This window comes from Panicum virgatum, chromosome 5N (genome assembly GCF_016808335.1).
Source record: "Panicum virgatum strain AP13 chromosome 5N, P.virgatum_v5, whole genome shotgun sequence".
NCBI lineage: Eukaryota > Viridiplantae > Streptophyta > Magnoliopsida > Poales > Poaceae > Panicum > Panicum virgatum.
Window position 1 is genome coordinate 9061760 of NC_053149.1, and position 15319 is coordinate 9077078.

The 15319-nt window shown below is 61.1% G+C and overlaps 1 protein-coding gene across 1 annotated transcript; it reads left to right on the forward strand.

The window, feature by feature from the left end:
• Positions 1-6294: 6294 nt before the first annotated feature.
• On the forward strand, positions 6295-6900 carry LOC120674519 (circumsporozoite protein-like). Its single transcript, XM_039955687.1, has one exon. It carries the CDS (start codon positions 6295-6297, stop codon positions 6898-6900), a length of 606 nt encoding a protein of 201 aa, XP_039811621.1.
• Positions 6901-15319: the final 8419 nt, after the last annotated feature.

Sequence of the window (15319 nt, forward strand, 5' to 3'; positions counted from 1 at the left end):
CGGCGTGGGCCTCGCCACACCCATCATCGCTGGCGCCTTGTCATCATCCCCCTGATAGACCGGCGGGGAACTCGTGCCCGCCGCCGCCGCCTCGTCGTCACCCGGGGGGTGAGCCTCGGCATCCAAGGTCTCCTCCTCATCATCCGTGGATTCGGGCGTGGCGGGCCGTGGTTTCCCCTCCGCGCGTGCAATCTTGCACTCCTTGTCATGCTTTTCCTTCCTCTTCCTCTTCCTCTTCCTCTCGGCCGTCGCCTCCGCCGCGTCTTTCCGCTTCTTCACCGCCTCTGCGTGCAGGTGGTTGATTTCGCGCTCTTCCAGGACCGGAGGCCTTGAGGGGTGGCACTTCAACCCCTGTAGAACACAACCAAGTCGAAGTCAGGAGGCGGGGAAAGGAACAACACAAGTCGACAACGAATCCAGAATCATGACTCACCAGAGAAATGTACCCCGGCTCGGGGCACATCTTGATCGTCCAAAGATCCTCGGGGTCATTGGGGAACTCCGCCACCGCGCTCCTCGCCCTCTGGGCAGCGACGTCCCGGGGGAGCAGCTCGACCGACGTCCTCGAGCCCGAGGCCTGGGACCCGGTGGTGAGCTTGAAGATCGGCATGACCCTCTCCATGAGTCGGATCACCCTCTGCCGGTGGAAATTCGCAATGACGGCAGCCGCCGTCAACCCTCTTCGATCCAGGTGCTCCAGTGCGTCGGTGAGGATCTTGAGCCTGGCTTGATGCGCTGGGGGCGATACCCCCCAGTCCCACTTCTCGGGCCTCTCCCGGAGCATACTGTTGGTGAACGACGGGAGCTTGCTGCTGAAGTTGCGCAGGTAGAACCACCCTCGAGTCCACCCGGCATTGTTTGTTGTCATCTTGTTGGAGATGTACAAGTTCTTCCGGCTGGGGCGCAAGTGGAGCGTCAGGCCGCTTGCGCGCGCGTACCTCTTTGCTTGGTTCCGCAAGAGGTGGATCCACAGATCCCAGTGCGCCTCGATCCCAAATATCCCTCGCAGACGGCCACGAAGAACGCCGCCTGTGAGATGGAGTTGGGGCTGAAGTTGTGCAGATCCGCTCCATAGTAGTCGCACAATGCCCGCATGAATCGACCCACGGGAACGCCGAATCCCCGCTCGTGGAGCCGCACGAGGCTCATGACGTAGCCCGCGGGGGGATTCGGCTCTGTCTCCTCCGGCCGCGGGGAGATCCACGCCGGTGCCCCTGAGTTGGGGTTCAGCGGAAGCAGCCTGTCCTCGACTAGCCGCTCCAAAACCGCTTCGGTGGTGGTGGATCTCCCCCCACGGCAACGGTTCCTGGACATCCGCCATTGCTTCAGACCAAGAGGGGACGTGGGGAGGCAAACCTCTGCGTTGGTTAAGGTGCGCTCTCGCTTTCCTTCCTCTACTTCCTCTCGCTCTCGGCTACACACTCAGAATGCAGGGGAGGCGAAGAGGGCAGGGGAGGCGAGGGCAAATGGCCAGGTGAGCCCAAAACAACCCCTTTCTCCTCGCTTTTATTCACCGCAACGGACGGGTCCGCCGCCATGCCCAGAATCTACCTCATTGAATGCGGTAGATTTTGCTGTCACTGACGGCCGGGTCCCATGGTGTGGAGTCTCCCATGCGCGCAGTCGGGAGTAATCACGGCACGGCAACCTACGGGCGCGGAGCGACTGTTGCGCTGTTCCATCCGTCAGCCGCCGCCCACGCAGCTTCGCCTGCCCAAGGTAGACGCCTAAAAAGGCGCGCCCGCACCTTACCGCACGAACTGGGGCACGTCGCCCACGACCGGCAAAAAACCCGCTCGCGTGACCCGCGACTCCGCGCCATTCGCGAATTGTGACAGAATATTCCTCCCGGGGGCTTTTTATCCTCGAAGGAATCACATTCCGAGGCCTTACTGATCAGGGGTTCAAAGCCTGGCCCGTCGAGGGTTCGACAGGTGCCCCAGATCGCTAGAGTCAGGGACTGCATGGATGTGCCGTACAAGCTACCCTCGAACACGGAGTTCGAGACATCCTACGTAGTGTTCAAGGCCAGTCGAGGGTGCCTAGTAGGGAGATCCCATCGAGGGAGAGCATCGAGCCCTCAAACCCTATCGAACGGGTCCGAGCCCCGCCTAGTGAACCCTCGCAAGCTCTTTATGTGACGTGTCCATGGACCACGAGCCAACCCTTGTCGAACGGGGCACGGGCATCCGCTTGAACTACCCGCTAATAGCTCACTGAAGCAGCCATAGCTCGCGGCCAGGGCACGGGTAGCATGATGCGCTTCACCCCTCCTCCCTGCGGAAGGGCGTCGAGGGTCGTAATCAAAGTCGAGGGTTCCCCTGAATGCCTTCACGCAGGCCTGGGCTCGGGGGCTCCTCGCACAGCACGGCTTAGGCCTCACCCTCGAATAAGTGGATAACCGTCGATTGTATAGTTCCCCACGCTTAGCTAAACCAGCGCGTGCCTGCCAAATGGTTCAGCGAGACTCCGGGTCGCCGCGCCAGCAATGCCGAGGCTGGCTGAAAGGATTGCTGATGCCGGCTGAAAAAGACGCTGGACGGCCGCCGCAGTAAAGCAACCAAGCAAAGCGACGCACATAGCCCTTGGATGAGTGCAAACACTCCTCCAAGGCCTTGGGGGCTACACCCGCGGGAGCGCTGACGCGCCCCCACAGAGGAAACTTCTCACATATTCGAGTGCTGAAACCCTCTGTATACCCCTATACCCTCAGTCATCCTCCCCGTGAAGGAGAAATGGACTTTATTGCTCGATGCAAATAAAGATTACAAAGGGTTACCGGCATGAAGCCGTCGAAAAGTACAAACACATTGCCACCTGCGTGGCAATTTTCCCTGTCTTGGGGAGGATCGAGCGACGAAGAAAAGCACCAAGCCCCTGGCTGGCGCGACGGCCAGGCTGCTAGGGATGCGAGGAACAGCCCCCCAGACTGCGCGGGTCCAGCGGGATGCTCTCCTCGCAAGCTTTCTTCTAGCATCTCCTCCACCGAAGACCATGCGGGGGGTCGAGCTGGCGGACAACACCCTCCACACCGTCTCCCTGAGAGCAACCTTGTCGCCAGTGGGGCGATGCCAAGAACAGCCACAAAACCTGGCACCAGTGCCATGGTAAGGCGTCTCCATCCCCTTCAAGCTAGGGGACATCACAGAAGTAGGACCCCACGGGCCCGATGTTCTTCTGCTGATCCCACGGGCCCTCTCCGGCTTTCTCCCGCCGCTCGCAAGAATTCTTCTAGCATCAAAGCCTAAAAACGCCAGGCCACCCCATCTGGGGCCAGTCGCAAAAGGCAAAGGAAAACATTACGAGACTTAGGCGATGCTAGAAGTAAGAGCAGAGAAGTTGAAGAAGAAAGGGAGTCCCTCAACCCCTATTTATAGCTGCGTCGGGCACCAAGCTTCAAGCCTGTCGAAGGGCGAAGGTTTGGGCAGCCCGTGATGGCGCGGCACTCCACGAGCAAAAGATGCCCTCGGTTATCGCGCCGAGACGCGACCGAACAAAATAAAGCCGAGTCCCTGGACGCTAAGAGGCACAGCATCGGCCCAAGCCGACCGCCCTTGAACGACGCGTCGCAAGGCGACCAGGGAAAGCGGGGCCGAGGCCCTGAGCGCAGGACAGCGCGACGAAAGCACCACCTGCTGAGCAGCAGGCGCCATCGTCTCCCTGGCCCACTCAGCACACGGATGCGTCTTGTCCCCGGAACGAACCAAAAAAGGCACGCACCTCAAAGTACTTTTCCCGCAGGCGCACTACCCCGACCGACGAGTTGTCACATCCGCTGGGCTGGCACCCAGGTGCACCTGGCGGGTGCACAGCACCGACCTCTCACATCAAGGGGGAAAATTGTCGAAATACCCTTTGCTCGAATCCCTTGACTCGACCAAAGCCTCGGGGGCTACTGTCGGGTGTCACGTTTAGGGACACCCTAATCGGGGTACTAAGATCACCCTAAAGAAAAACGCAAACACATGTTAAGGCAACAGGGCCCACGAAGGCCCACGGCCTCCTTCCAATCTGGAAGAAAGGAAAGGACTCAAAGAAGCCCAGTATGCGGCCCATTCGCTCCCCACTCGGACCCGCGGGCCCATCTCCGCCTCGCTCGAGGGCTCCCATTAGGACCCTCGATTGTGCCCCGCATCTTCGCCTTGCTCCAGGGTAGCGAATATACCCCCGAGCGGGCAAATCATCCCCCGCCTCGCTCGAGGGTAGCGAACCTACCCTCGAGCGGGCACCGCATCTCCGCCTCGCTTGAGGCCACCCCTCGGCATAAGGGACAAACAGCCCTGCCACTCACCCGCCCGTCGTACGGAGGCATTAAGTGCCAACCACTCCTCCACAGCGCCCAGGACAGACGGCGTCAGGCCGCCATTCCCCACAGTGGTTGTGACCGGAGTCCCATCCGCCAACTCCGGTCAATGCTCCGCCATCCCGGACGCTGTGGCAACACTGTGGGACCTGCGACGCGGAACGAAGCGCGCTTAGCACAGTTCCCATTACTATTCTGCCAACTCTGGCTATCCGGACTCCACCTCATCACATGTATGGTCCCGGACCCGCCCCCTGATCGGGAAGGGGTCCGGTGTCGCCACGGGCCCCTTGTAGAGGGATGCCCATCACTAGCAGCCGGGGGCCCGGACCTCCCCCATCGAGGAGTCCGGGACCTCCACGCGACCCTCGGACCTCCTTAGTGTGCACGCCGGCACTTTGTCCAGGGGGATCCGGGATTGCCACGTGCCCCGTTACCGCTGGAGCACGCAAGACCCTGACCTGCAGGGACCCATGGAATGCCACTACGCCACATCTGGAGAACTGTACACACCACAGCAATGACCGCGCCATCTGCTGGGGTTGGCAGGACGCCGGCGCGATCTCCGCGAGGTCAAGGACGATGCCCAAGACGACCACCACGCCCAACGCCATACCCCACAGTGTACTACCCATAGTATTCGACTGTTGTATCCCCACAGCTCGGGGGGGGGAATGACGACTTTCGCGATCCCCTGTACATGTACCCGTCCCTCCTTGTGTCTATAAAAGGAGGAGGTGGGCTTCCCTTGAGGGGGTCTGTCGGCTCTCTATGTGTTACACCGCTCACAGAGCACATACTCGCTTCTTGCCCCAACATCGCTACTCGCCACGCTCAACTCCTCTTCTAGCAGAAGACTTGGGAGCCTCCCTCCCTCTCTCACCTCGCTTGTACCCCCTACTACAAGCACTCCGGGTGCAAGATAATACAGTGCCCTCGCACACCATCTTGCTGGACGTATGGCCCCGCGGCCGGAACCAGGATAAACCCGTGCGTTACTGTGTTGCCTCTTGCATCAACATCTGAAACGAGGAAACACACAGCATTTACTAGTTGGGATCTGGACCCCCGGGTCAGGACGCCGACACATGGTGTCCTGAGACTGTCTCCAGGGGTACCCTCTAAAATCCACCCCCTAAAAAGAATATTCTCCTCTCTCTAAATAGATTCCGCACTCCATATCAAAATCCTCTTCAACAATACACTCCATACCACACCCTCTATACCCCACCATCCAATATTATATTTATTTTTTCCTCAACACGTCGGCAGCGAGGGATGGCCATTGACCTCCGTCAGCGTTGATGGCCCGATAGCGCGCAGGATACAGGCCGATCGTACACCCCCACAAATGGCGTTTCTTTCTCCTCCCCTCATATTTGCCGGATCCTTTCCAGTGCGCCGCTGGAGCACATCCCGGGTGCTCCCACCCCCTAAAACGGGATACCGGGCTGTGTCCAGTTCACCGCTGGACAAATGGCGGGGGAGGAGGGAGAGCAGGAGAGCGGCGGTGGCATTAGTGGCTGGCTGGTTGCTGTTGGTGTGTCGAATTGGAGAAGTGTAGCACTGCAGCGGCTAACATGGCATCTCAAACCCTCGCCTCATCGCAACGGTGCCTCCTCCGCTTGTCCAATCATTTCCCTTCTGTTCTTTGGTCGCTGCAGGTAGGTGAAGCGAGGTGGCTGTGGGCCAGTGGCTCCCCTGCCGTGCGGCAGCTCAAGCTAGGCACGATGGTGAGTGGGTGGGGAGGCCAGCCGTGGCGCACATGATTACATGAATATGAATATGTCCTGCTCCAGACTCCAGCTAAAAATTTGGACGAGCTCCACCACTGCCTGTATATACTTCCATGCTCAGGCTAGCTGCACTGGTATATGGGAAAGCTCCCTCCAATGAGCTTTAGCGAACCGGACACCTACAGTGGCATACTAGGAAGGTTGTGCTATCCAAGCGGAGGGTGGAGCTTCCGCCAAATCTAGAGAAGACCGCGGATGTCCGCAATGCTGTGCCCGGCCCCACCTCGCCCCCTTCGCGCCGATGCTGGGAACGGCGCTGGGAACGGAAAGGAAAGAGAAGAGGAGGAGCACGCCGGAGCTTCCCACCCACCGTGCCTCCGACCGTCGCTCCTCGGGCTGCCCGCCGCCGCCGCCGGGCACGTCGCGAGGAGGACGATGAAGCTCGCCGCACCGCTAGCCGGAGGAGGAGGAAGCTCGCCGCTCGGCACCTCCACGTTGCCTCGTCGCCCGGCCCCACCTGGCCTCGTCGGTACCTCCACGCATGTGTGCAGGACCCACGCGCCGGCGAGCAGCCACGGCCGCGGGCGCGCACCAGGCGCTGGGCTGCAGCGACCGCGTCCCACCGCAGCCTGCTCCGCCCGCGCGTGCGCGGTCGCCGGGGCAGGGACGGGCGGCCGCCCGCGCGCCACGTCCCACGGCGCGGGCGCCAGGGAGGGAGGCCAGAGGAGGCCCGCGCCGGCTTGGGGAAAGGGAGGAGGGAGGAACGAGGAGGGGGAGGGGGAGGGGGCGCCGGGGCAGGGACGGGCGGCCGCCCGCCGCGCCACGCCCGCCCGCGGCGAGTGCGAACGCCACGCAGGCTAGCCGTCGCGCCCGCTGCGGGCTCGCCGACCGCCGAGCTTGATGAGGGCCGCTGCGAGGAGCTCCGGTGGGGAGAGAGGGAGGGAGGAAGAAAGGAGGGGTCGCGGCCGTGGGGAAGAAGGTGGGGGGGAGAGAGAGAGAGGAGAGAGTGGGGTAAAAAAATAGAAGGGGAGTGGGTAGTTGGAATATAATAAGATATATAGTATAGATGGCTGCGGTGAAACTGGATATAGAATATTCCTTTTAGAGGATGATTTTAGTGTACGACGAGTGCGGATAGCCTCAGCTTGGTATGCTTGCATAAGAGAAACTTTTTGTCTCCTTTCTTCTCTTCTCCACATCAATATTTGCTTAGCTACAAGGCAATTATTGTACTTGCTCTAACAACCTATGCCGTCCACTCACTCTCCCTCTATGAGCAAGTATAATGTCGTGGTGCTGCAAACCACAGCCGGGTGGCGGTAGGCACCCGCCCTAGCCCAGAGGGTGTATACTCGGGGGTTAGCTAGTCCTAGTTCGATCTCTCCCAAGAACACGATGAACACTGCGGGATTAGAGTGGTTCGGGCCAACGGAGCATAATACGTAACATCCACTGTGTGTTGTATTGCCTTTCCGAGAGAGAGAGAGAGAGAGAGAGAGAGAGAGAGAGAGTTCACGAGAGCTGGTGTGTCTGGAGAGCTTGTAGTGCACAGCGAGCGCCTCCCTTTTATATCTCAAGGGAGGCGCGTACATGGCTGTTGGGTCCTCGACAGGTGGGCCCAATAATATAGTATAAGATAATGTACTGTTCATACATTATGGCTTCGCAGGCAAAGGGGATCTCTCTCCTGGATTCCCTTGCCTGCTCCTAGAGTCCCCCGTTCATCATGTCCAGGCACTGTCTTGTCGGAACGATGCCAGACGTAGCTAGTGGCGTCTCCTGCCACGTAGCTTAACGGACTGTGTAGCTTGCGGTGTAGGCGGTATGATGGAAAAGTGCCGAGCCGTCGTAACTATTTAATGCTGCAGACGGGATCTGCGCGGGTACGGCACAGACGGCTGCACTGCGCGCCTTGGTAATATGCGGTGCACAGTGAGGCCTGACAAAGGCTGTCCCGCGTGCCGCGGCGACAGAGCACGCCTCAACCATCCGCATTAAATGCGGTGGGTGGGCGAGTTTCCCAGCGGAAGACTCGCGCACGAGCCTGCGCCTCCAAGACATGTGGCGGTCCCGGACCCCCTCGCGGTAAAACGGGGGGGTCCGGACGGACGCTGGAGATCCCGGACCCCTATGGGGGGTCCGAGGCCTTGGCTGTCAGCTCGGAGCTTCCCTTTCTTGGAGACACGTGGCGTCTCCGGACCCATCTCCAGGAGGGGAATGGGTCCGGGGCCGTTGGCCTGGTGAGGGAAGAGCCTGACCCGTGGGGCCTGGCTACTCCGTCCTTTCCACGCAGTTACGGATAACTACGCGGGTCCTGCCTTGCTGCAGTAAGAGTGGGTATCCCTGCTACAGGGTACCGACATATAATAATGGGCTTATAGCCAAGCTAGTAAGTAATTTTGATGATGTGGAAGAGAGACGGGAGGAGAGAGAAGAGTGCTTGGCTCTTATTTAAGCACTATGCTGGGCACAGATGCATAGATAATAGTGGGTTCCTGTCGGTGTCCTGACCCGGCAGTCCGGATCCCAACTAGTAATGCTGCGTGTTTCCTCGTCCCAGATGTTGATGCAAGAGGCAACACAGTAACGCATGGGTTTATCCTGGTTCCGGCCACGGGGCCGTACGTCCAGCAAAGGGGGTGTGCAAGGGCACTGTATTATCTTGCACCGGAGGTGCTTGTAGTAGGGGGTACAGGCGAGGCGAGAGAGGGAGGAAAGCTCCCAAGTATCTGCTAGAGGAGAAGTTGATTGAGGTGAGTGCCAATATCGGGTGCTGAGTGTTGTGTTCTATTGAGTGGTCAGATTGCGTGACAATGATCGCGAACGTCCCCTTTAAAGGAAGCCCGCCTCCTCCTTTTATAGTCACAAGGAGGGACGGTGTACATGCGCAGGGGAACGTGGAAGTTGTCGGTTTCCCCCGAATCGCGGGGGTGCAGTGGTCGAGCACTGTGGAAAGTACACTGTGGGGCATGGCGTCGGGCGTGGCAGTCGTCCTGAGTATCATCCTTGTCTTGAGGAGATCGCGCCGGCGTCCTGCCTGCCCCAGTAGTCAGCGTGGTCGTCGCTGTAGGGTGTACAGTCCTCCAGATGTGGCGTGGTGGCGCTCCATGAGCCCTGCAGGTCAGGGTCTTGCGTATATATGTGCGCCAGCGGTGATGGGTCGCGTGGCGGTCCCGGACCCCACTGGACAGAGTGCTGGCGCGTGCACTAAGGAGGTCCGGGAGTCACGTGGAGATCCCGGACCCCTCGAGGGGGGAGGTCCGGGCCTCCGGCTGCTAACGCTGAGCGTCCCTCCTTGAGGGGCACGTGGCGACACCGGACCCCTTCCCAAGCAGGGGGCGGGTCCGGGACCATACGTGCAGTGAGGTTGAGTCCAGACAGCTGGAGTTGGCAGAATAGTAACGGGAGCTGTGCCGAGCACGTCTCGTCCCGCGTCGCAGGTTCCACAGTGCTTCCACAGCGTCCGGGATGGCGGAGCAGTGACCGGAGTTTGCGGACGGGACTCCGGTCACAACCACTGTGGGGAATGGCGGACTGACGCCGTCTGTCCTGGGCGCTGTGGAGGAGTGGTTGGCATTTAATGCCTCCGTACGACGGGCGGGTGAGCGGAAGAGCCGTTTGTCCTTTACGTCGACGGGTGGCCTCGAGCGAGGCGGAGATGTTTCGCCCGCTCGAGGGTAGGTTCGCTACCCTCGAGCGAGGCGGAGATGCGGGGCACAGTCAAGGGTCTCGATGGGAGCCCTAGAGCGAGACGGAGATCATCCCGCGGGTCCGAGGGGGGTGCAGATGGGCCGCGTGCCGGGCTTCTTTGAGTCCCTTTCTTTCTTCCAGATTGGGAATGAGGCCGTGGGCATTTGTGGACTCAGTTGCCTAAAATGTGTTTGTGTTTTTAGGGTGGTCTTAGTACCCCTAATCGTGGTACCCGATAGTAGCCCCCGAGGCTTTGGTCGAGTCAAGGGATTCGGCCAAAGGGTATTTCGGCGATTTTTCCCCTTGACGTGATCGATCGATGTAGCGCTCCTGCCGGGCGCACCTGGGTGCCGACCCAGCGGATGTGACAACTCGTCGGTCGGGGTAGTGCGCCTGCGAAGAGAGTACTTCGAGGCACGCGCCCCTTTTTGTTTTGTTCCGGGGACAAGACGCGTCAGCGTGCTGAGCGGGTCATGGCCACGATGGCGCCTACTATTCTGCAGCTGGTGCGTTTGCCATGCTGTCCCGCGCCCAGGGTCCCGGCCCCGCTTCCCCTGGTCGCCTTGCGGCGCGTCGTTCGAGGGCAGTCGGCCAGCGCCGATGCTACGCCGCTCAGCGTCCAAGGGCTCAGCTTTGCCTTGCCCCGTCGTGTCTCAGCACGGTAGCCGAGGGTATCTCTCATTCGTGGAGGGCCGCGCCGTCACGGGCGGTCCAAGCCTTCGCCCTTCGACAGGCTTGAAGCTTGGCGCCCGACGCAGCTATAAATAGGGGTCGAGGGACTCCCTCTCTTCTCCAACTTCCCTGCTCTTACTCCTAACGTCGCCCAAGTCTCGTAATGTTTTCTTTTGCCTTTCACGACCGGCCCCCAGATGGGGTAGCCTGGCTTTTTTTTTAGGCTTTGATGTTAGAAGAATGCTTGCGAGCGGTGGGGGAAAGCCGGAGAGGGCGTGCGCGCCATCCCTTAGCTTCAGTGGGACTAGCAGAAGAGCATTGGGCCCGTGGGGTCCTGCTTCTACGATGTCCCTTAGCCTGAAGGGGGATGGAGACACCTGACCATGGCGTTGGCGCCAGGTTTGGTGGCTGTTCTTCGCATCGTCCCCCTTGGCGACTAGGTTGCTCTCGGGGAGATGGTGTGGAGGGTGCTGTCCGCCAGCTTGACCCCCCCTCAGGGTCTTTGGTGGAGGAGATGCTAGAAGAAAGCTTGCGAGGAGGGCATCCCGCTGGACCCGTACGGTCTGGGGGCTATTCCTCGCAATCCCTAGCAGCCTGGCCGTCGCGCCAGCTAGGGGCTTGGTGCTCTTCTTCGTCGCTCACTCCTCCCCAAGATAGGGAAAATTGCCACGCAAGTGGCAACGCGTTTGTACTTTTCGACGGCTTTAAGCCGGTAGCCCTTTGTAATCTTTGTTTGTAAAGAGCAATGAAGTCTCATTCTCCTTCGCGAAGAGGACGGCCGAAAGTGTATGGGTGGGTGCCACCCCTGCAGGAGATTATGGTCCTCGAATGTGTGAAGTTTCCTCCGTGGGGACGCGTCAGCGCACCCACGGGTGTAGCCCCCGAGGCCTTGGAGGAGTGTTTGTACTCGTCCAAGGGCTATAAACGTCGCCTCGCTTGGTTGCTTTACTGAGGTGGCCGTCCAGCGTCTTTTTCAGCCGTCATCGGCACTCTTTCAGCCGGCCTCGGCATTCTTCGTGCTGGCACAGCGACCCAGTGTCTAGCTTAACCATCTAGCAGGCGTGCGTTAAGAGTGGGAGTCTTGGTTAGACACACGGAACTTCACAATCGACGATCGTCGACCCATTCGAGGGTGCGGCCTGAGCCGCAGTGTGCGACGAGCCCCCGAGCCCTGGCCTACGTAAAGGTGTTCAGGGAACCCTCGACTTTGGTTATGGCCCTTGTCGCACTTCCGCAGGGAGGAGGGGTGAAGCGCACCATGCTACCCATGCCCGGGCCGCGAGCTATGGCTGCTTCGGTGAGCTGTTATCGGGTAGTTCAAGTGGACGTTCGTGCCCCGTTCGATAAGGGTCGGCTCGTGGTCCATGGACACGTCACATAAAGTGCTTGCAAAGGTTCGCTAGGCGGGGCTCGGACCCGTTCGATAGGGTCCGAGGGCTCGATTCTCTCCCTCGATGGGATCCCCCTGCTAGGCACCTTCGACTGACCTTGAACACTGCGTAGGACGTCTCGAACTCCGCGTTCGAGGGTAGCTTGTATGGCACGTCCATGCAGTCCCTAACTCTGGCGATCTGGGGTGCCTGTCAAACCTTCGACGGGCTAGGCTACGAACCCATGATCAGTAAGGCCTCGGAATAAGATTCCCTCGAAGGTGAAGAGCCCCCGAATGGAATATTCCATCACGGTTCGCAAACGGCGCGGAGTCGCTAGTCCTGTGCGCGGGTCCTCCACCGGTCGTGGGCGACGTGGCCCAGTTCGATGCGGTGCGGTGCAGGTGCACATTTTCAGGCGACTACCTCGGGTAGACGAAGTGGCGTGGGCGGCGGCTGACGGATGGAACAGCGCAACAGTCGCGTCGCGCCCATCGGTTACCGCGCCACAGTTACTGACGAGGGCGAGCTTGGGAGACTCCGCGGTCATGGGACCCATCCGTCGGTGATGGCAAAATCTACCACATTGAATGCGGAGGATTCGGGTCATGCCGGCGTATCCGCGCGTCGTGGTGAAATAAAAGCGAGAGGGAGGGCTGTTTGGGCTCACCTGGCCATTTGCCCTCATCTCCCTTGCCTTCTTCGCCTCCCCTGCATCCTGAGCCCACAGCCAAGAGCGAGAGGAAGAAGAGAAAGAGAGCGAGAACGTACCTTAGGCACCACAAAGCTTGCCTTCACACATCTCCCCGTAGTTCGAAGCCATGTTGGATGTCCAGGAGCCGCTGCCGTGGGGGAAATTCACCGCTACAGAGGCGGTTCTGGAGTAGCTGGTCGCCGACCGGCTGCTTCCGATGAACATCAGCTCAGAACGGCCGACGTGGATTTCCCTGCGGCCGGAGGAGACCGAGCCGAACCCCCCCCCCGAAGGCTATGTCGTGAGCCTCGTGCGTCTGCACGAGCGGGGATTCGGCGTCCCCGTCAGTAGGTTCATGCGGGCCTTGTGCGAGCACTATGGAGCAGAGTTGCACAACTTCGGCCCCAATTCCATCTCGCAGGCGGCGGTCTTCGTCGCCGGCTGCGAGGGATACTTGGGGATCGAAGCCCACTGGGATCTGTGGATCCACCACTTCCGCGGCGAGCTCTTCGTCGAGAATGTGTGGGGGCAGCCGAAGTGGTTTGCGCGCGCGGGAGGCCTGATGCTCCATTTGCGCCCGAGGCGGAAGAACCTCTACATCCCGAACTGGATGACCATGAACAACGCGGGGTGGATTCGTGGGTGGTCTTACCTGCGCAACTTCGGCAACAAGGTCCCGGCCTTCACCAACAAGGTGCTTCGGGAGAGGCCAGCCAAGTGGGACTGGGGGGTGTCGCCCCCAGCGCACCAAGCCAGGCTCGAGGTCCTCACCGAGGAGCTAGGGCACCTGGCGAGGAAGGGGTTGACGGCGGCTTCCGTCATCGCGAACTTCCACCGGCAGAGGATGATTCCCCTGACGGAGAGAAGCCTGCCGATTTTCGGCCTCACCCCCGAGGTCCCCGCCTCGGGCTCGAGGACGTCGACGGTGCTGCTCCCTCGAGGCATCGCTGCTCGGAGGGCCAGGAACGCGGTGGCGGAGTTCCCCGACGACGCAAACGATCTCTGGGAGATCAAGATGCACCCCAAGCCGGGGTACATTTCAGTGGTGAGTCTCGATTTCATTCTGTTGTCGACTTGTGTCATTCCTTTCCCCTTCCTGCTTCCTGACTCCGATTTGACTACATTTTGCAGGGAGTGGGCCGCAAGTGCCACCCTTCGCATTCCTCCGGCCTCGAGGCCTCCGATCCCGGAGGAACGCGAGGTCTACCGCCTTCACGCAGAAGCGGTGAAGAAGCGGAAGGAAGCGGAGGGGAAGCCGCGGCCCGCTACTCCTGAGTCCATGAGTGAGGAGGAGGAGGACGCCTCGGATGCCGAGGCCCACCTAACGGGTGAGGATGAGGCGGCAACAGGTGCGGACTCCCCGCCAGTCTATCAAGAGGCTGGTGACGAGGACGCACCAGCGGTGCCACGTGAGGCGAGGCCCGCACCGGGGCTGTCGGCGGACCCGCCCCTCGCGGGGACGGAGCGGAGGTCGCCCACACCGGCGGCGGGCGGCAGATCATCTACGCCCGTGACAGAGCGGAGGTCGCCCCTGCCAGCGACGGGCGAGGGGGTCCCCACGCCCGCGATGTCGACGAGCGGCGATGGATCTGCGGCGAGCGCGGGGGCGCCCGCGCAGACGGCCTCGAGGCCTTAGGCGGGTTCGAGGACGACACCCTCGGATCAGTTGTCGAGAAGCGTCAGCATGCCGCGGGCCCGAAGAAGTGGCACGGGCAAGCGCAGCATGAGTGCCCGGTCCGGGTAAGTGTTTCTGGTTTTATTCGTTACGTTTATTTAACTGATCCCCCTGTCCTGCTAACCTCAGCTTTCCTTCCCCGATTTCCAGCTCCGGGGCCGTTGCCAAGGACGCAGCCCCGCTCGCGCCGACCAAAGCCCTTAAGACCGGGGGGCGCGCCACGCCGCACTCGGCGCCGCAGCCCCCGCCCGTTGTGGATATCGTGGCGTAGGCCGCGAAGCTGCGGGAGGTCATGGCTCGAGGGGCCCAGGCGGCCCAACAGGCTCGAGCACCGGGGAACGGCGGCGACGCTGGCCATAGTGGATCTGAAGCAGCCGCTCCGGCTGACGCCATGGGGGAGGCCGGCCGGGGCGGCGCAGACGGCGCCACCCGGCCGGACGTTGAAGTTGGGGCCGGTCGAGGCGACGCGGATAGCGCCGCCCGGCCGGACGCAGAGGAAGGAGCTAGTGGGGACGCGCAGGAGCGCCCCACCTACCAGGCGAAGGTGGAGACCCTCGTCCCCGAGCCCCCAAGGGCTGGGGTCGAAGGAGTCGCAGAGGAGGAGTCGGCGCCGAGGGCGCCGGTGGTGGAGGAAGCCCACGTCTCGGTGCCCGCAGAGGCCCAGGACGAGGGTGTCATTGCGGCGATGACAGCGCAGGTCGTGACGGCGCAAGCGGCGACGGAAAGTGTGATCCTGGTGGTGCTACTGCCAGACAACAGCGAGGAGTTCGGGGATTCGAGAGATATCGACCCCGCTACTGCGGCGAGTGCCGCCGACAAGAACGCGGAGTTCACATCGGCCTGCGCGGAGGTGCTTGACGAGGGGACATCCGAGGGGCCCCATCACGGGGCAATCATCCAGTCCGGGGTCCATCCGGAGTTTCTCCACGACGAGCGGGAGGAGGAGTCCGTCTGGCAGGCGCAGATCGAGGCAGGCTCTCAGATCCTAAACTACCTCAATCGCGCCCTGGAGCTCAATCGGACGACAGACTACCAGATCAGCCTGGTAAGCGGCTCCTTCCCGGGAATCGTGCGTATTTGGCCTTGATTTTATTTGCTTTACCCACACCTTTCCTCTTGCAGCAGCTGAGGGACATCTCGCGCAAGAAGAGCGCCGAGATGACCCGGCTGTACTCCCAG

Excerpts from the sequence above, each read along its gene's own strand:
- LOC120674519 (XM_039955687.1), top strand. The coding sequence starts at position 6,295 with ATGTCCGCAATGCTGTGCCCGGCCCCACCTCGCCCCCTTCGCGCCGAT.